The sequence below is a fragment of the Cetorhinus maximus genome, chromosome 10 (genome assembly GCF_964194155.1).
Source record: "Cetorhinus maximus chromosome 10, sCetMax3.hap1.1, whole genome shotgun sequence".
Lineage (NCBI taxonomy): Eukaryota > Metazoa > Chordata > Chondrichthyes > Lamniformes > Cetorhinidae > Cetorhinus > Cetorhinus maximus.
Genome location: NC_135888.1, coordinates 116,110,417 through 116,130,654, shown reverse-complemented (window position 1 = coordinate 116,130,654; position 20,238 = coordinate 116,110,417). Strand labels below are relative to the sequence as shown.

The 20,238-nt window shown below is 41.2% G+C and overlaps 2 protein-coding genes across 6 annotated transcripts in view; one reads left to right on the top strand and one right to left on the bottom strand.

Annotated features, from left to right (window-relative positions):
- Window positions 1-12,169, bottom strand: part of LOC144685959 (heat shock 70 kDa protein 4-like) — a 67,888-nt gene extending 55,719 nt beyond the window's left edge. Inside the window, exon 1 of the mRNA XM_078551024.1 lies at window positions 11,800-12,169. Coding sequence (XP_078407150.1) covers window positions 11,800-11,906 — 107 coding nt within the window. The 5' untranslated portion in view covers window positions 11,907-12,169. The remainder of the gene's footprint in view (window positions 1-11,799) is intronic.
- A 131-nt stretch (window positions 12,170-12,300) lies between these two features.
- The window catches only part of rnf14 (ring finger protein 14), a 29,469-nt gene continuing 21,531 nt past the window's right edge, over window positions 12,301-20,238 (top strand). For 2 of the 5 annotated variants that reach the window (XM_078551026.1, XM_078551031.1), the window contains exons 1-2: window positions 12,301-12,410; window positions 15,844-16,004. The gene's annotated coding sequence lies outside the window, so the exon portion shown is untranslated. Of the gene's footprint in view, window positions 12,411-12,573; window positions 12,727-15,843; window positions 16,005-20,238 lie in introns of those variants that run through there. The other 3 variants (XM_078551027.1, XM_078551028.1, XM_078551030.1) reach the window with 3 other exon arrangements.

Below are 20,238 nucleotides of genomic sequence, written 5' to 3'. Positions count from 1 at the left end.
GAGGAAAATATTTTTCACCCAGAGGGTGGTTGGAATCTGGAACACACTACCTGAGGGGGTGGTAGAGGCAGGAACCCTCACAACATTTAAGTATTATTTAGATGAGCACTTGAAAGACCACAGCATGCAGGGCTACAGGCCAAGTGCTGGAAAATGGGATTAGAATAGATAGGTGCTTGATGGCCGGCATGGACACGATGGGCTGTGCTGTACACCTCTATGACTATATGAGGGGAGTTGAGGAGAAATATTTTCACCCAGGAGGGTGGTGGGAGTCTGGAACTCTCTGCTAGAAAAGGCGTTGAGTCAGAAACTCTCGTAACATTTAAGAAGCATTTAGATATTCAAGTGCGTTGCCATAGCCTCCAGGGCTATGGGCCAAGCGCTGGAAAATGGGATTAGCGTAGTCAGATCTTTGCTGACCGCTGCAGACACAATGGCCTCCTTCTGTGCTGTAATCATCTATGAGTCTGTGTGGGGGAACTTCCAGGTGATGGCATTCCCATCTATCTGCTGCCCTTGTCCTTCTAGATGGTAGTGGTCATGGGCTTGCAAGGTGCTGTCTAAGGAGCCTTGATGAATTCCTGCAGTGCATCTTGTAGACAGTACACACACTGCTGCTGTGCGTTGGTGGTGGAGGGACTGAATGTTTGTGGATGTGGTGCCAATCAAACTGGTTGCTTTGTCCTGGACGGTGTCAAGCTTCTAGAGTGTTGTGGGACTGCACTCATCCAGGCAAGTGGGGAGCATTCCATCACACTCCTGACTTGAGCCTTGTAGATGGTGGACACGGTTCGGGGAGTCAGGAGGTGAGTTACTTGTAGCAGGATTCTTAGCCTCCGACCTGCTCTTGTAGCCACAGTATTGAAATGGCTAGTCCAGTTTCAATTTCTATTCAATGGAAACCCCCAGGATGTTGATAGTGGGGGACTCAGTGATGGTAATGCCATTGAGCGTCAAGGGACGAGTGTTAGATTCTTTCTTATTGGAGATGGTCATTGCCTGATACTTGTGTGGCGCTAATGTTACTTAGCGCTTGTCAGACCAAGCCTGGATATTGTCCAGGTCTTGCTGCATTTGGACATGGACTGCATTAGTGTCTGAGAAGTCATGAATGGTGAACATTGATGATTGCACAGTGAACATCCCCACTTCTGACCTTATGATGATGATGATGGAAGGTCATTGATGAAGCAGCTGAAGATGGCTGGGCCAAGGATACTACCCAGAGGAACTCCTGCAGTGATGTCCTGGAGCCAAGATGACTGATTTCCAACATCTTCCTTTGTGCTAGGCATGACTCCTGCCAGTGGCGAGTTTTCCCCCTCAGTCCCATTGACTCCAGTTTTGCTAGGGCTACTTGATGCCACACTCGGTCAAATGTGGCCTTGATGTCAAGGGCAGTCACTCTCGCATCACCTCGAGAGTTCAGCTCTTTCATCCATGTTTGAAACAAGGCTGCAATGAGGTCAGGAGCCGAATGGCCCTGGTGGAACCCAAATTGGGTGGTCAGTGAGCAGGTTATTGCTGAACAAGTGCCGCTCCACATCGCTGTTGATGACCCCTTCCATTACTTTACTGATGATCGAGAGTACACTGACAGGGCGGGGTGGTAATTGGCCAGGTTGGATGTGTCCTGCTTTGTGTGTACAGGACATACCTGAGCAATTTTCCACACAGCTGGGTAGATGCCAGTGTTGTAGCTGGGTAGACGTCAGTGTTCTAGCTGTACTGGAGCAGTTTGGCTAGGCACACAGCAAGTTCTGGAGCACAAATCTTCAGTATTATTGCCAGGATATTGACAGGGCCCGTAGCCGTTGCAATATCCAATGCCTTCAGCCATTTCTTGATATCACTTGGAGTGAATTGAATTGGCTAAAGACTGGCATCTGTGACGCTGGGGACCTCCGGAGGTGGCCGAGATGGATCATCCACTTGGCACTTCTGGCTGAAGATTTTTGCAAATGCTTCAGCCTTATCTTTTGCACTAATCTGCTAGGCTCCCCCATCATTGAGGATGGGGATGTTTGTGGAGCCTCCTCCTCCAGTGAGTTGTTTAATTCTCCACCACCATTCATGACTGGATGTGGCAGGACTGCAGAGCTTAGATCTGATCCATTGGCTGTGGGATCCTTAGCTCTGTCTATCACTTGCTGCTTATGCTGTTTGGCATGCAAGTAGTCCTGTTATAGCAACACCAAGTATGCCTGGTGCTGCTCCTGGCATGCCCTCCTGCACTCTTCATTGAACCAGGGCTGATCCCCTGGCTTGGTGGTAATGGTAGAGTGGGGGATATGCCAGGACATGAGGTTATAGATTTTGAGTACAATTCTGCTGATGGTGGTCCACTGTGCCTCATGGATGCCCAGTCTCGATCTGTTCACAATATATCCCATTTAACACGGTGGTGGTGCCACACAACATGATGAAGGATATCCTGAATATGAAGGTGGAACTTCGCACCATGTGAAGGCGGAACTTTGTCTTCGCAATGACTGTGCAGTGGTCGCTCCTACCGATACTATCATGGGCAGATGCATCTGCGGCAGGCAGGTTGGTGAGGATGAGATCATGTATGTTTTACCCTCTTGTTGGTTCCCTCACCATCTGCCGCAGACTTAGTCTAGCATCTATGTCCTTTTGGACTCGGCCAGTAGATGTGCTACTGAGCCACTCTTGGTAATGGACATTCTGTGCTCTTGCCACCCTCAGTGCTTCCTCCAAGTGATGTTCAACATGGAGGAATACTGATTCATCAGCTGAGGGAGGGCAGTACATGGTAATTAGCAGGAGGTTTCCTTAACCATGTTTGACTTGATGCCATGAGGCTTCATGGGGGCCAGAGTCAATGTTGCGACTCCCAGGGCAACTCCCTCCCGACTGTTTACCACTGTGCTGCCACTTCTGCTGGGTCTGTCTTGTCGGTGGGACAGGACAGTGGTGAGAGCTGAGGCAGCTCTCCCAATTTTGGCACTAGGAGGAATTTGCAAGGTCGACAGGTCCAAGTTTGCCATTGTTGTTTCTGGTGCCTAGATTGACGCCCATCTGGTTTCATTTAGTTTTTGAGATTTTCATTCCTTTAAGACTGCTGCTGTGGGTCTGGAGCCACATGTAGGCCAGACCAGGTAAGAACAGCAGATTTCCTTCCCTAAAAGGACATTAGTGAACCAGATGGGTTTTTATAATATCGACAATGGCTTCATGATCATCAGACTTTTAATTCCAGATTTTTACTGAATTCAAATTCTGCCAGCTGCCGTGAACCTGAGTCTCCAGAGCATTACTCGTCCAGCAACAATACCACTATGCCACTGCCTCCCCAGTGTTAACCTTCCTGCCAAACAGCCAAAAGATAGAACTTCTGCCCCAAGCCATGATCTTCTAGAGATCCCAGAGCAATAATAATAGTAATATTGCTCATGACCAGCAGAAATCGACAGTATTCCTCAAACTAGCAGATTGTTAACCCTGTCTCGGCCATCTTCAGATGGACTCCAAATCTTGAGCAGACAGCATTACAGTGGCAGAAATGATCAGATTGGAAAGAGTGGCAAGAAAAGTCTTTAAAAAAAATTTCAGGTGGAAACTGTAACTTATTGGTATTCATTTTAACAATATGTCATGATACCTTTTGAGTGTCCTGAACCAAGTGCAATGGTGCATAAAGAGCAAAAGTTACAATGCACACTGCTACCTTTTTTCTTCATGCAGTACATTCTAGGTTTGAAGACTTTGTAGCTAACTTGTAAAGCAGTAGTTACGCTATGAAGGTAAACTTTTCAGAGAATTTACAGCATTACTGCAGCGATATCCTATTCCCAGAATATGGTTCCTGAAGCAAAACAAATGATGGAGAAAAATGCAATGTTGGGACTTGTATATATTAAAGCATCATATGGCTTGAAACACAACAGGATGGATTTAGCCTGCAAGTGAGTAATGGAAATAGATAGGGCTCATTTAAAACAGAATGGGAGGGGAAGAAAATCATGGTGGCATTTCCCTTTAAAATAAAACAATGCCTTTTCTAAAATAAAGGGTATGATAACATTCCCCATTAGATTAAACACTCCAAATCGAGAATTATCTGCACTCAACCTGCTTGCCAGATAAACACAGTGGGTATCCAAAGGATATTGCTGTGTGGTTTTGGACAATGGCCAATCAATCTAAGTCAATCTTTCAGTGATTTTTGACCTTGAAAGTAACTATTGCATTTTTGTAACTGTAAGGTCTTACTTTAACACTCAGATTGAATAAACTTAAAATGGAGAAAAGCTGAAGAGTCAGCATTAAGGGCCTATCTGGAGGCAAATAAACTGCACATTAACTGTAAACTGGAAATCAATTGAACACTAAGTGAACGTCTTAAGAAACTCAACTCTACTGAAACCATATATAAATAAATAAAAGTAAAGTGCTGCTGGCCTGGTAGCATCTGTGCAGAGTGTCATGAAGCTATTAATATGTATATTATTGGGAAATATTTTTCTTTTAAAATAGAGGTTTAGTCTGTGGGTGTGTCTTAATTATACTAAAGCCAGCTAGTCTGGGTGCTTTGATGTGTACTAGTTTTGAGATGCAAGAGATGTAGGGTGCATTTGTATTTTTTGAATAGACCATTCAAGAAGGCGAGTGAAATCTGGCATCTAGCTAGCAGAGACCAAGCAATATGTTTATATTACGAATAAAATTGGTACTATGAAAAGGGTTTTGTTAGAAAAGGTGGAGGTCAAAGAAGCTGGCGATACAATGATAATTTACATTCAGTGAGCTGTGCTAGATATAATTTCAGCAGTTGTGTGTGTGCAGAGCAGAGGCAATGTAAGATCAAAGTAGCTTTTAGCCTACAACGGTCTCCACAGGAACCAAAGTGAAAAGAACTTCATTTTGAATTCATATGGTGAAAATGCTTTGCCTGGTGTCTGGTTAAGTCTATGGGTTGCTGTTGCCTTAATGGAGATTAGTTTGGGAATTTGTTAAAAGTTATAATAGAAGTAATTTGTAGCCATGTGTATTTTTTAACTTGAATAAGTTAATAAAATGTTTCACTTAGTTTAATATACAGCCTCTCGAGAACTGGTGGTCGGATTCCTGAATTTAGAGTTGCATCTCAAACATATCACTTAAAAATACAGGTTATGACAGTTGTTTAAAGTTTCCCCCTGGGATTTTTAAATAACTCAGCTTTACCGAAAGGCTATCACATAACACAGAGAAACAGAGTTAGCAGATTCTGAGTCGAATATGACGCTTCTTCAGAATTAGTTCTGATGAAGAGCAAGACTGAACATAGAAAAAAGTGAAAAAAAGCAGCAAACAGAGAGTATGAGCAGAGACTGACAAGTTAACAAAAAGGAAATCCAAAAGTTTTCCGAAGCATATAAATATGGAAGGAAGAGCAAAGAGAGACAATATAAAAAATAAAGACTATAATTCTAAATGAGTTGCCAGAGCAGCGAGACATGGGGGTATATGTACACAAATCTTTGAAGGTGGTAGGGCAGGTTGAGAAACTGGTTAAAAAAGCTTTCAGGATGCTGGACTTTATGAAAAGGCAGAAAGGACAAAAGCAAGGAAGTTATAATGAACCTTCATAAAACACTCATTTGGCCTCAAATGGAGTAGAGAGTGTACAATTCTGAGAACTGTACTTTAGGAAGGATGTGAAGATTTTAGAGGGTGCAAAAAAAGGTTTGGACAGATTAGAGAAGCTCTCCTTAGAATGAGAAGATTTGAGAGGTGTTCAAAATCATGAGGGGTTTAGACACAGAAGATGGAGAGAAACTATTTCCATTTGTGGAAGGGTTGAGAACCTGAAGACACTGATATAAGGTGAATGGCAAATGAGCCAATGGCGAGATGAGGAAAAACTGTTTTTAGGCAGCCTGTGACTAGGATCTGGAATGCACTGCCTCAGTGTGGTGGAAGATGATTCAACTGCACTTTCAAAAGCAAACTGGATAAACTCCTGAAGAGAGCCAATTTACATAGCTAGCAGGAAAGGATGGGAGACACCAGCTGTATTGCTCTTGCAGAGAGTGGCATAGATATGATGGGCCTAATGGTCTTCTGTGCTGTAACCATTCTTTGATGTTATGATCTTTCCAATCTGCTTTAGACTACGTGGCATTGGCTAATCTAAAATTATTTTTTTATTTCTAAGCTTGAGGGCTTGAAAAGACGCTTTAGGGTTTAACCACGGCTAATTCTTAAACAAGAATCAATGGAATGCTGAGCATTTTCCAATAACTGAATACCTTTAAATACCAGCTTTAAAAGATGAAAGACTAATGCAACCATAGACTAAATATATGATGGATAACGTTTGATGAACTGTTTCCAAAACAGTTGTGTTGATTTGGACAGAGAAAAAAAATTCCAATTAACTACTGTAAGCAGATAACCTATTAAGACTACGTGGCAACAGAACTCTGCTGACCTACCAATACTACAAGAACTGAGTTCAGTATCACCACTGGAGGGCCATTCATCTGTGGATCATATACAGATAAAGAGACGCCATAAGAAGTTGCATGGGAAAAATGTTACAGATTATTTGGTTATGTCTGTCCTGACGAATATAGAAATGAGTAATTTTCACTCTTGTAAATATGGACAGGGGTCAACTGAGGAGAAATAATAATATTTTGATGATGTTTTCTCTTGTGGAGAAGACTAGAACTAGAGGATAGTTTAAAAATAAGAGGTCTCCCTAAAAAAGTGTCGAGGAAAACATGTTCTTCCTGAGGGTCATTAGTCTGTGGAATTTTTTTCCCCCCAGAAAGTACTGGAGTTTGAGTCATTAAATTTATTCAGCACTGACATATAGATTTTTGATAAACGGGAGAGTGAAGGGTTATGGGGGACAGGTAGGAAAACGGAGTTGAGACAGCAATCAGATCAGCCATGGTCTTATTGAATGGCAGAGCAGGCTCAAAGGGCTGAACGGCCTACACCTGCTCCTATGTCTTATGTCCCATGTTGTTTTCTCCTCACTTAGCTGCTAATACAGTTGGAACATATAAAATTTACATACTGTGCTACTGAATATGGATGACAGAAGACTCATATTAGGTTTAAAATGTCACAAAATAGTCATCATAATTCACTTCTGCTCAGGTAATGTTAAGATCACTAGCTTAATATCAGAAACTCATCTACATTTATCCTAGATAAATCTGGCAGGGAGGTTTGATGCACTTGCTTAAAGGATAGTAAGCACCAATTTCTTAACTCAGCACACGTTTATGTAACAGAATGAATATTTATTTTAATCTCTACTTGCATTATTTTCTGTACAAAAAAACTATGCAAAAATAACTGCAAATGGTTTTTCTCCAGACTAAGACTGATGATTCCAACCATTAGATAATGCTTCTAATTTTCACTAATATTTCCATAATCCAACAATACTTACATTTAAGTATTCCTCAGTATAGCCTTTTCCTGGTATGTGGGTTGTCAAGCACAAATTCAAATGTGATCACTTTATACATTAATTTAGCAGCAATGTAAGAAAAGTTCCTGGGGATTTCATTTTTTTTTAAAACCAAACATGTGAAATAGGGGCAAGCAAGCCATTCAGCCCCTGGAGCCTGCTCCTCCATTCAACAAGATCATGGCTGATCTGTTTGTGTTTCAAATTCCACATTCCCATTTGCTGCGATAACCTCTGATTCCCTTACCTCACAAGAATATATCTCTGCCTTAAAAATATTCAATGACCCTGCCTCCACAGCTTTCTGAGGCAATGTGTTCCAAAGTTTTAAAAAAAGCAAGCAAAATTAAAGATATTAGGAACGTGTGAGCTCCAGAAACTTTAGCAGAGGGAGTCCAAAATGAAGAACTGGCATTTAAGAACCGATATGGAGGTAGCAGTGAACATTATGAAATACTGTACAAAGGAAGTACAATGTTTAAAATCACAGCCACTACAGAAAAAATACATGGTGTGACTACTTTTATGTAGAGAGAATTTTCTTTTGAAAAGCACACTTACAGTACAGGTAGGGACCAAAACAACCACCCATGTTTCCAGTGTAGGCAAATATGAATTATTAACACATTGAAAAACAGATGGTAGGCAGCGACCATCAGATGACTTTCCATCCTTACATTCTCCCCTTGCTCCAGAGGGAAGTTGAAAAAGTAATGTGTGTCATTAAGTAACAAAAAGCACTTTAGTTAGTAAGGACAGAATCTCTCGGTTCTGCATCACAAAAGAGTATATCCAGCAATGTCACAAAACTTAATGCCATGAATAAATTAAGACTGGTGCATTTGATGGGACAAGTTATGGAATGGCAGATGGATCTCTGCCACAGATAAATATAAGGCAGTATAAGTATAAAGAATGTGATTAGATCATGCACAAAATCCAGTCATTTTATCTTATTGCTACTTTATATCAAAGACTGGGAACGATCACAAAGAGACATGATTAATCAGTATAACCTAAGAATAAGGACACTTCTGGAACGCTGGAGTAGATGCCCGACTTGACATTTGAGTGCAGCTGTGAGAGCATTGCATTGGCAAAGATTAGGAACAGTTGAGCCTACCAGCCATTTAGGGTCAGCCATGATTATATGCTTAAACTGAGATCTTGGCTGGGATTAAAGGAGAGTTGCTCTTTTTTGGCATGAAGACAGACATCAAATTATTGTTTCCAATCTCTAAAGGTGAGTTCAGAAAACAAGCTCCTAATAAAAGTAATTGAATGATGCAAATCATTTACTCACCCATAATAGGAATCAGGATGGGCACTTGGACATCACTGAGTCATCTTCAGATTTCAACATCTGAACATTAATTCTCTGCTAACAGTATATGGTGGCAAGGAAGACAAGAGGAGCAAGCCAGAACAGGAAAAAGGCCACAAAACCTTTAAGTCCTTAAGTTTGAAGAGGCCATTTTTCAAATTCTGTTGGACAGCATTGGAATGAGTCTTGATGCAAAGTTGCTTCAGCGGAGACACCGTCCGTCAAATTGGCAGGGTCTTGTTTTGTTCTAGGGTGACGATGTGTTTTCTCTATCTCATCTGGTTGATCAGTTTGGGTAGCATGCAGCAGGCAACTTGGAAACCCTTGTGGGCTGTATTATAATATGGAACCAAACTGTCAGATCTTATGTGCTGCTTTAGGGTCTCTGCAACTTATATGTTCAATTTTCCTGTCGGCTGAATGCATGTTTGTGACTATTGCAATAGTGTCGCAAACTGAAGTTCCAAAGAGTAGCCTTATTCTTTGAAGAATCATTCTTCTGCTCTGTTTTCTCTTTCAAACAGCCCAGGCGGAGGATTATCTGAAAAGAAAATTATAACTACTACCTGGGAAGTTGGCATTGACCTGCATGATCCTGTGTTTATGTGCACGAACCATCTGTGCATTGATGGAATGCAAGTCTTTGCAGTTCATGAAGGCCACTACATTTGTGTGTAGGGGTCTGAGTAGCTGCACTGGCACCATTAATAATGCCTTGGGAAGTCTGATGATGTAGGAAATTTGCAGTGACCTCTCATTGTCAATTTTCCATGATGTAGGCGCTACAAGATAAACAAGAGTGACCTACTTGTTGCACCTGTAGACTGTGAATCGAATTATGTCCCCTGTTAGCTTGGATAGAGTCTGAAGCATTGATGTTTAGCATTACAGTGGCCTTCACTGCCAGAGCCAACTCTATTATGGAGATGGTTGGCTGCAGGTCAAATTCCAGATGACAATCCATTAATGCTTTACAGATGAAGCAGTCACCCAGGTAGAAGTGACTGGCTTTGTAGGCATGATTGTGTGGGTTAACAGCAGGTGCAAGCATATCTCAGTTGAATCTGTCCTTTTATCCTCCTTCAAAAACACAGGAAAACCCATAGAAATTTGTATTGCTTTTGACCGTAGCAAACAAAAATCTCTCTCAAAAGTCCTGTAGGTCAAGTTTTCATGACTAATTTCCCCAAAGTCCTGATTGTGAGTGGATATCATTGCTTACTATATAGTGGCGAGCTGGATTTGAATAGCCTTCTGGTTTGCACAGAGTAAATAAATGCTGAAGAGTCAGGGTTTTGTGCCATGTATCTCCACCTACTTTCCCAGTCCTCGCTTGCACATTCCATGCCACCACAAATGATATTTGAAAACAAGGTGTTTATAAATGCACATTATTGACCCTATTGCATGCAATCTTAATTAGCCACTTTTCAAAAAGATGCATAAAGCATATGGATAAAAATACTTCCTCTGGCAAGTCGGTCAGTCCTAGATTTAAAAAGGCTGTCCTCTTCCTGCCCCTTGATCCTCACCCTACTCACCACAAAATTGTTAGGATTTAAAATGCACTACCTGAGTGGCAAAATCAGATTTCTTAAGACCTTTCACGTACTTGAGAAGGACCAATTTACAGTGCTGTAGGGAAAAAAACACTGGAATGTCTACTAAATTGGACAGCTCATGAAATAGCTGACAAAGGCATGACAGACTGAAAACATCTTACAGCATGGCACAAGACCAATGATGAGAGAGAAGTTACGAAGAAAAAAAAACCCATAAAATTAAATTTGACTGGCGAAAAAAAAGTGTCTTTAAAAGATGAATGGGTAAAGCCAACACAAGCAAATTGCGTAACTTAGATTGACTGCAGAACAGACAGGCAAAACCTGGTTAAAAAGAAAACCGCCTTAGAAGACAGAATGTTGGATGGCTAATGTAATATTAACTCCTTCATTGCATGCATTACTTGACATGACGCGAGCTGCAGTTTCTTAGCGGGAGTACTGCAATATCTGACAGGTTGGTTTAGCGTGAGGGCTGATGTGTAGTATGCAAGAGTGAAAGTCTGAGGAAAATGACTCAATTTTCACTGATATAAGTTGAAAAATTGCTTTAGAAGAAATGTAGTAGTACAATGCTATACTAGACCAACAACAAAATATTGTACATCTTCATCTCATCCTTTGAGGGATGGCAAGGAAGGGTGGGGGTAGTAAGCAAGGTAGGGAGGGAGAAAAGGTGTCATCTTTTTCTGCCTAGCTTACAAGTCAAAAGTCAAATACTGTGGATCCTTAAAATTTGAAATAAAACAAAAATTACCAGACATACTCAGGTAAGGGAGCATCTTAGGGCAATGACTTTTCACTGGGGGAAGAGAGATCAGGCCAATGATTCCAATGTAGGATTTGCTAAACGCTGTTGAAACCGTCATCAATCTTACATGCTACATTACCTTCCCAGCACACAAAATGCCATTACATAGAATTACACTAAGTAGTGTATTACTGCAACTCATTGAGAATGTGGACTGGACAGCAACTGGAAACATATAAAAAAATTAAATTTGTGGAGTATCTGTTCGAGGGTACAGGGGAAAAAAAATCACACGCACGCACAAAAAAGCCTTAGTATATTGTCAATGCAGGTGAGAGAGATCGCAACAATCTTAAGAGTACAACTCACTTTTAAACTTGCAATAATAAAAAAAGTCTGTTGATTTGAAATACAACCGTGCTTTCTATAAGTAAACCGGATACCTCTAAAATATATATATTTAAAAAAAATAGAAACAATATTAGTACAATTGATCAAAGGAAGTTGGAAAGAAAATTCTAGAAGGCGAAGGGCATGGGGCAATGAGTAAGATGTCAGTCAGTCAGTGCCTCCTCCCCTGGCCAGCTACGCGCGTGGCTGAGCGAGAGGGGGGTGGGGCGGATGGAAGCTAGGCCTCGAAGCAACCGGCACATTCATTGCACCTGGCTGAAAGAAAATGAGAGCACACACACAGGGGGCCGGCGTCTCGGCTGCTACTTACGGGGTACTTCTGTCGCTATATTCGTTGGCGGCCGTCTCGATGCCGCCGCCCCTCGCCACAGCCACATAACAGCTCTGGAAACCAACATCAAAGCCGACCACCGACATCTCCAGGATAAAAGCGCAGACTGCGGATAAACTCGATTACACACTTAACCTGCCCTGACTGTTTCTTTACCCGCAACCTCTTTTCCCTTAAACACAACTGGCGTCCAACAAAATATGCCTTATCTCTTTGATACTGATCTTTATATATTTTTTTCCTCCTATTCTCCCTGTGAACGAAGAGCACAAACCGCCGCCGCTCTTCAGCTCTCTCTCCCTCACTGCGATAGATTCTCGTGCGCCGCTGGCCGGCTCCAATATCGCGAGAATTAGCCCCTCAAGCCGGTCTCTGGGCTCTTTCAGGCGTCACAGGCTGACGACAATGACGTAGCGCTTTGTTGCGTGATGACGTAGAACGGCGTTCGCCCCGGACGTCAGTGGAAGCGGTATGTTGGGGGGGGGGGTGGTCTGTGTGGTCTACGTCAAGAGGGCTGAGCCGGTGGTGGTGGGGAGGGGATTTGGAAGCGAAGTGGTGGCCTGGCGCAGAGATCGGCCCTATCTATGCCGGTAATAGGACCGATATTTGGTGCTGTTTTGTCTCCCGGGTGAATATAAAGCGTTCAGAGATTATGTTTGCGAGGAGGGGAGGCGCTGTGGTGTGTTTGAGAAGGCCGCGTGAAGTGGGGGGGAAGAGTTATTTTGGGTTAGTATCAGCCTCTGGTGAGTTCCACCTGGCAACACGTGAGGCGGCAGCAGACAGCTGGGACATAACGGGAGGCGACGAAAATGTGAGGAGAGGCAACTGTCCCTGCTCCTTATTAGGAAAGTAAATGTCCAAAATCGGACGGTGCGTATTGGGCGATCTTGCAGGGAGGTTGCTATGGTGAGTCTGGTGGTGTACTGTTTATAATCATGGTGAGGTGATGCCATGGACGCACCAGGATTATTGAATTACCGTCACATTTTGTAAAGATATACCGTTCTTGGATTTTTGCTGGTGTTTTGGAATTGAGTTCAATGACCCTGTGTGGGTTTTTTTTTGTTGTTTGTTAGAGTAATACGAACCTTTATTTGTGCACCATCTGTTTACTTCCTGGTTGTCATAGGTTTTGGTTGCACTTGTGTGTGTATATATTCATTTAGCAGTGAAAAGGCCCAACACAAATACATCTCATCTACTGTTTCCCTTTTATGCTCAGCTTGTTCCGTCCTCAAAGTCTGCTAAAGTGCTCTTGAGGGACTTAATATTCATCAAACTGTCTGCTATTTGTTTTCAGTAACTGAAATACTGTTCAAAATATTCTTTTAAAATTATATTATATTTTCACAGTTAAGTAATTGAAGTAAATTTATGTCTTAATTTCGTTAAAGATTTATCTTCAAGCCTGTCTCAAAAGCCTATGCTTGGGCTGGTAATTTACTTCAGAGATGTTGCACAAAGCTTTCAATCAGATCTGTGATTGAATATGTCAGCCTTTATAGGACTAAAGGCTGATAAGTGTCCTAGACCTGATAACCTGCATCCTTGGGTCTTAAAATAAGTGGCTGTAGAGATAGTGGACATAATGGTTGTAATCTTCTAAAATACCATGCATTTTGCAAAAAATCTCATTGGATTTGAATACTACATAATGCTGCCCCCATTCCGGAAAGGAGGGAGACACAAAACAGGAAACTATATGCCAATTAGCCTAACATCTGTTATTGGGAAAATGCTGGAATCCATTATTAAGGAGGTAGTAGCAGAACATTTGGAAACCCTTAATACAATCAAATAGAGTCAACATGGTTTTATGAAAGGGAAATCATGAATGACGAATCTATTCAAGTTCTTTGAAGACCTGGCTAAAGGGGAACAAATAAACATAGTGCTTTTGGATTTTCAAAGGCATTCAGTAAGGTGCCACATAAAAAGTACTGCACAAGTTAAGAGTTCCTGGTGTTGTGGGTAATATATTAATGTGGATTGAAGATTAGTCAACTAACTGAAAATAGCATTGGCATAAATTTATCATTTTCAGCTTGTCAGACTGTAACTAGTGGGGTCCCACAAAGATCATTGCTGGGGTATCCATCAATTACTATTGTTACAGTTGTGAGGCGTAGAAAACTATTATGGTTTAAGAATATATATTTTGGTTTGTAAGAGTGTTATAGTTTGGGACTGTACCTTTAAATTTCGGGTAAATGAAAGGGGTCATGTGACTTTTTCTGGCATCTGCTTGACAGTAGGCCCAGGTGGTTTAAATGTTAGAAATGAGAAGAAGACCCAGGAGGAAGGTGCAAGGTGTTTACACCTGGGGACAATGACAGCTGTACATAAATCTACAATAGTAAACCCTGCATCTCCCAAAGCCCCAGAAAGATGTTATAGCTATTAAGTTGAAAATAGTTTACAGCACAACTATCTCTTTCCTTTCACGATGAAAGGGAGTTAGGATTAGAGATGATTAATTAACATTTCTACTTAAATACAAAGCTAATTTGTTTCCCATTGCCATGGGGAAGAGGGTGAGGAAGCCATTTTGAGATCAGATTACAAGCTTCCCTATAACCCAGAAATATCTCAGAGTGGGTTGTGGTTTCATTTTGGTCTACGGCCAACTGGGAAGTAGAGAGTAAGAAAAGATAGAATTAGCTTGTCCTGCACCCTAAGCAGAGAAAATGTTGATTCTGTGTGGTGAACAATAGAATGTGGGTGGGAGCCCATGCTTGGTTTGAAGACAGAGTTGCTGAGAAATTAAAAGACGCTGGAAGATTCTTCTAGAAGAAGAAATTGCTCTGTACCCTTACAGTGAGAGACAGTTCTAGAAATAGAAGTTACTCAGCTGGGAAAGTACAAAGGAAGAAACCTACTAGAAGCTGGGAGCAACTGTGAACTGTTTGCTATGAGACTTGAGATTCTGGGGAGACTGATAAGTAACAAGTAACTGTTTATTTGTATTGTTTAAAGTATAAATTGCCTACACAAAATTATGTTTAGTGAGAAGTGTTTTTTAGTCATTTGATACAGTAAAAGTTTTTTAAATGTAAATTCTTGACATGATACCCTTTCAGCTAATATGGCAACTGGAAGTTTAAATTTCTCCTTTTAAAAGTTATTGGTCTCTATGGAGATCTATCTGTAATGACGTGGATAAGGGATTGAGTGTATTCTAGCCCAATTTGCTGGTGATAAAAGATAGACAGGAAAGCAAGTTGTAAGGAGTCTGTGAAGGGATATAGATGATTTAAGCGAGCGGGCAAAAATTTGGCAGATGGAGTAAAATGTGAGAAAATGGAAGGTTATCTGCTTTGGAAAGAATAAAAAAGAATATTATTTAAATGAAGAGAGGCTACAGAATGCTGCAGTACAGAGAGATCTGAGTATCCTCGTACATAAAAGACAAAATGTTGGCATGCACGTACAGCAAGTAATTAGGAAGGCAAATGGAATGTTGGCTTTAAATGCAAGGGCTGGGGGGAAGGAGCATGAAAAGTCTTGCTACAGATGTACAAGGTGTTGGTGAGACCATATATAGAGTGGTGTATAGTTTTGGTCTCCTTATTTAAGGAGGGATATACTTGCATTGGAAGCAGTTTAGAGAAGGTTCACTAGGCTGATTCCTCGGATGAAGTGGTTGTTTTACGTAGAAAAGTTGAACTGGTTGGGCCTATACCCATTGGAGTTTAGAAGAATGACTTTATTGAAACATGTAAGATTCTGAGGGGACTTGACAAGGAAGATCCTGAGAGGATATTTCCCCTTGTGGGAGAATCTCGCCCATTTAAGGCAGAAATGAGAAAGATTTTTTTTCAATCTTGGAGGGTCATTGATATTTGGAATTCTCTACCTCAGAGAGCTATCGAGGATGGGTCATTGAATAAATTCAAGGTTGAGGTGGACAGAATCTTGAATTATAGTGGAATCAAATGAGGACAAGGAGGAAAGTGGAATTGAGGCCAACATCAGATCAGCCACAACCTTGTTGAATGGCAGAATATTTTCTTATGTTCTTAGGTGTATTCAGAGCTGATGTCGCTAGCAAAAATTCCCTGGCATGCAGTCGGTGCATGATCAGGAGTAGAAGTGTGGGTCCCCTCATCCTGAGAGAGCATTGTTGCTTTTTCCAAAAGACTGTTAATTGCACTGAAGATTGACTTCTCAAAGATTTATTTCAGGTAGGCCTCATTTAATATATGAACAAGTTTCCTGTTGTGAAATGCTCAGTCAAACAAAGAAGCCCTGTTAACAGCTGAGAATAACAAAAGCTGTATTTTCTGTTTTTCTTTCTAGGTGTCACCGAAGCTTGTTTGGTGCATAGATTTCTCTTTTCACAATTAGTCAGTAAAAGCTTTCTTGTGAACCCTTTTCATGTTAAGGAATTTTCCTTTATTTAAAACTAGATGAACAAAGGACATTGAGTTTTATGAAGAAACATTTGATTAAATTTATGTATTAAAAACTGTAGAAGCCAGCAATCTCACTAATGATGCAATATTTGTATTTAAGGCAAAGCATAAAGACAGGAACCAGCTGCCAATGAAATAAGTGGTAGGGGAAGGTTGGGTGCCTGATGACACAATGGGGACTATGGAAAATGTGGGAAAGTAGGTTGAAAGGAGGAACTGGGGCACGGGTTGTTATCCGACGGCCTGTAAAAAAGGAAACAAAATCAAATGAATTTCAAATCTAACTCTCTTGGTGGTCCTCCTTCATAAGGCTGTTACTCAATACCCTCAAATGCTGCTAGATCCTAGCAACCCTGATTCTGGAATGGTTACTATCCAAAATTCTCAACTCCATTCCTCATCAGTCCAACTGAACTCTTCTCCATGCTCTCTCACCCTTTAGAATTGATCCTGCCCTCGCAGATCCTTCCTCCTCATTAATCCCAGGACCTGTCCAAATGATCTCAGTATTCAGTTATATAGTGTTTCCAGCAGTATGAGATCCATCCCACAGTTCCCTGACCTTTTGAGCCAACCCTGCCTCAGTTCATATCCTGTGAATACACAACTCCATAAAATAGGGGTGTTATTACATTTAAAATTGTGTTGTTTTACAGTCACATGTAATTAAAATCAAAATGAACTTCTGATAGTAATAGAATCTCAATTTTATATATAATCCATTGATTATCTTTCTATTCTTAATCTTTGTTACTTTCAGATTCTCTTACACCATTTGCAGTTCTGCCACATGTTCTTTATGGGGAGTGATAGCTACTCAAAAGCAATGCATTTTGAAATACTCTGAAAAATAAACACACATTCATATATTTAAATAGATTGCATGTCATCTGACCTCACTCTTAATAGTTTTTCCATTCATTTATGGGATGTGGGTGTCGCTGGCTAAACCAGCATTTATTGCCCATCCCTAATTGCTCTTGAAGGTGGCGGTGAGCTGCCTTCGTGAACCACAGCAGTCCATGTGATGTAGGTACACCACAGTGCTGTTAGGGAGAGAGTTCCATGATTTTGACCCACTGACAGTGAAGAAACGGCGATACATTTCCAAGTCAGGATGGTGAGTAGCTTGGAGGGGAATTTCCAGGTGGTAGTGTTCCCATGTGTCTGCTGTCCTTGTCCTTCGAGGTGATAGTGGTCATGGGTTTGGAAGGTGCTGTCCAAGGAGCCTTGCTAGAGTTCCTGCAGTGCATCTTGTAGATGGTGCACACTGCTGCCATTGTGTATTGGTGGTGGGTGGAGTGAATGTTAGTGGATGGGGTGCCAATCATGCGGGCTGTTTTGTCCTGGGTGATGTCAAGCTTCTTCAGTGTTGTGGGAGCTGCACTTATCCAGGCAAGTGGGGTGTATTCCATCACATTCCTGACTTGTGACTTGCAGATGGTGGACAGGCTTGGCGGAGTCAGGAAGTGAGTTACTCGCGTAGGATTCCTAGCCTCTGACCTGGTGTTATAGCCACAGTATTTATATGTCTAGTCCAGTTCAGTTTCTGGTCAATGGTAACCCCCAGGATGTTGATAGTGGGGGATTCAGTGATGGTAATTCCATTGAATGTCAAGGGGTGGTTAGATTCTCTCTTGCTGGGGATAGTCATTGCGTGACACTTGTTTGACGTGAATGTTACTTGCCACTTGTCAGCTCAAGCCTGGGTATTGTCCAGGTCTTGCTGCATTTTTACGCAGACTGCTTCTGGACATTTACAGCTGTGCATGTAGGCAGGAAAATAACCTGCCTCAGGTACAAATTTGTTGTGGTATCCATACTCATTCAGTGAAAATCATCTGCAATCTTTACCTCTATAACAGGTTTTAACTGGCATTGTTCAGCATTGGCAAATATATTTACCAATTTGACTGATGAAGCAGCTTCATTAGATTTCAAACATAAAGATGTGATGATAATTGATTCAGTAGAATTTTTCTGATACATATCTGCCTATTAACATTTTAATGGCTAACAAAAGCTCATACAGGCAGCATTGTTAATGGCTCGTACAGGCAATAAATATGCACTTGACCAAAGCCTAAAATTTCCGTGGATTAAACTCATTTCTGATTACACAATTCCATTGGACCAATTTTTCCCACTGGTTTAGCTTTAGATTTGCATGTATACAATATAATGTGTGCACATTAGAGAAAAAGATGTCAGTGATGCAAGGTGGAACACTATTTCACTTTGCTATCAGTGTCAGAATTGGGCGTTAATGCTGGAACAGAAATTATCCAAATGTGTGCCAGTCTAACTCTAGCAAGATGTCGAAGTGGCCAGTACTTGTTTATATGTGATGTTTAATTACAAATGCTGGTGTTGGCTTGGGACGGTGAGGTTGTGGTGTGGGGGGTGTTGTGCGGTGGCATCAAAATTTATGTCAGTCTAACCTCTTCCTTTTGGGATTGTTGGGCGTAAAAACCAAGAGTGAAAACCTGGGCTGGTGCTTTTTCCATTCCTCTCCCTACCACATGGGTGTCGAGAAGAATTGTAACATCTCTGACACCAGGATTGAGATTGGCTAACAGAATGGACACCCTGATTAAAAGTGTGCATGATTTATATTGTTCAATAAAGCCACATCAGATAACTTATATTGGAAATAGAGTAAATATTTCTCTACACACTAAATGTAGAGCATCACCTAGTAAGCCAATCTGATTTAATTTTGTCCAGCAGCCAACCTGTCAGATTTTCTTGGCGAAATAAGCAATTAAAACTGAGCACTATTTGTTATTTTGATATCTACACATATCCACTAGGACCAAATTGAGATTGGACAATCTCCGTTCTAATAGCCTTCTACCCAGCAAGCAAAGCTAGATTCAAACCTCTGCCCACACTATTAAGGAACACTGTGCTGAAACTGCTGCATAGCAATGTGTTTTTCACTTCCCATTGTATAGAATTCCAAAGGACCAAAATCATTCCTATTCACTTTGCTTGTATAGGATTGCTGATCTAGGATTCAATTGATAGTTGTGCAAAATCAGCAAAAGTGTTGACTTTTATTTTTTGTTTGCTGAATGAATGAGTTATGGTAGATCTGTTTGGAAATTGTCTCTTTATACATTTTATTTTTGTAGAAGTTCTAAGAACCTAAGAAATAGGAGCAAGCCGTACAGCCCTTAGGGTCTGTTCTGCCATTTAATAAGATCACGGATTATCTTTGAACTAAACTCTACTTTTTCACCCGATTCCCATATCCCTTGATTTCCTTAAAGTCTAAACATCTATCGTTCTCAGCCTTGAATATACTTGACAACTGAGCATTCACAGCCCTCTGGGGTAGACTTCCAAAGATTCACAACCCTGTGAGTGAAGAAATTATTCCTCATCTGAGTCCTAAATGACTGATCATCTACTTTAAGATTATGCCCCCATAGCTCTAGATGCTCCAGCCAGGGTATACTGCCTCTCAGCATCTAGCCTCTCAAGCCTTCTGGGAATGTTATGTTTCAATAGCTCATCTCCCATTTTTCTAAACTCCTCCAGAAAATGTAGGCTTGTTCTACTCAATCTCTCCTAATAGGACAATTCTCTCATCCCAGGAACCAATCTAGTGTACATTTGTTGCACCCCATCCATGGTAATTATACCCCTCCTTGGGTGTGGAGACCAAAACTATACACAGTACACCTGGTGTGGTCTCACAAAAGCCCAGTAAAATTGCAGCAAGACTTCCTTGCTCTGTACTTCAGCCCTCTTGTAAAAAGGGTCAATACTGAACATCAACATTTGGCAGTTTTCTCACCATTAAAAAAAAACAGCTTTTATATTCTTCCTGCCTAAGTCAATAACCTCACATTTTGCCACATTATACTCCATCTATCACCTTCTTACTCACTCACTTAACCTATGAAAATCCTTTTTTTGGGGGGAGGGGCAACAACTTGATTGTGATGTCATCTCACTAAGAGGGGTTTTTACTAGCACTGTTTTCCCGCACAAA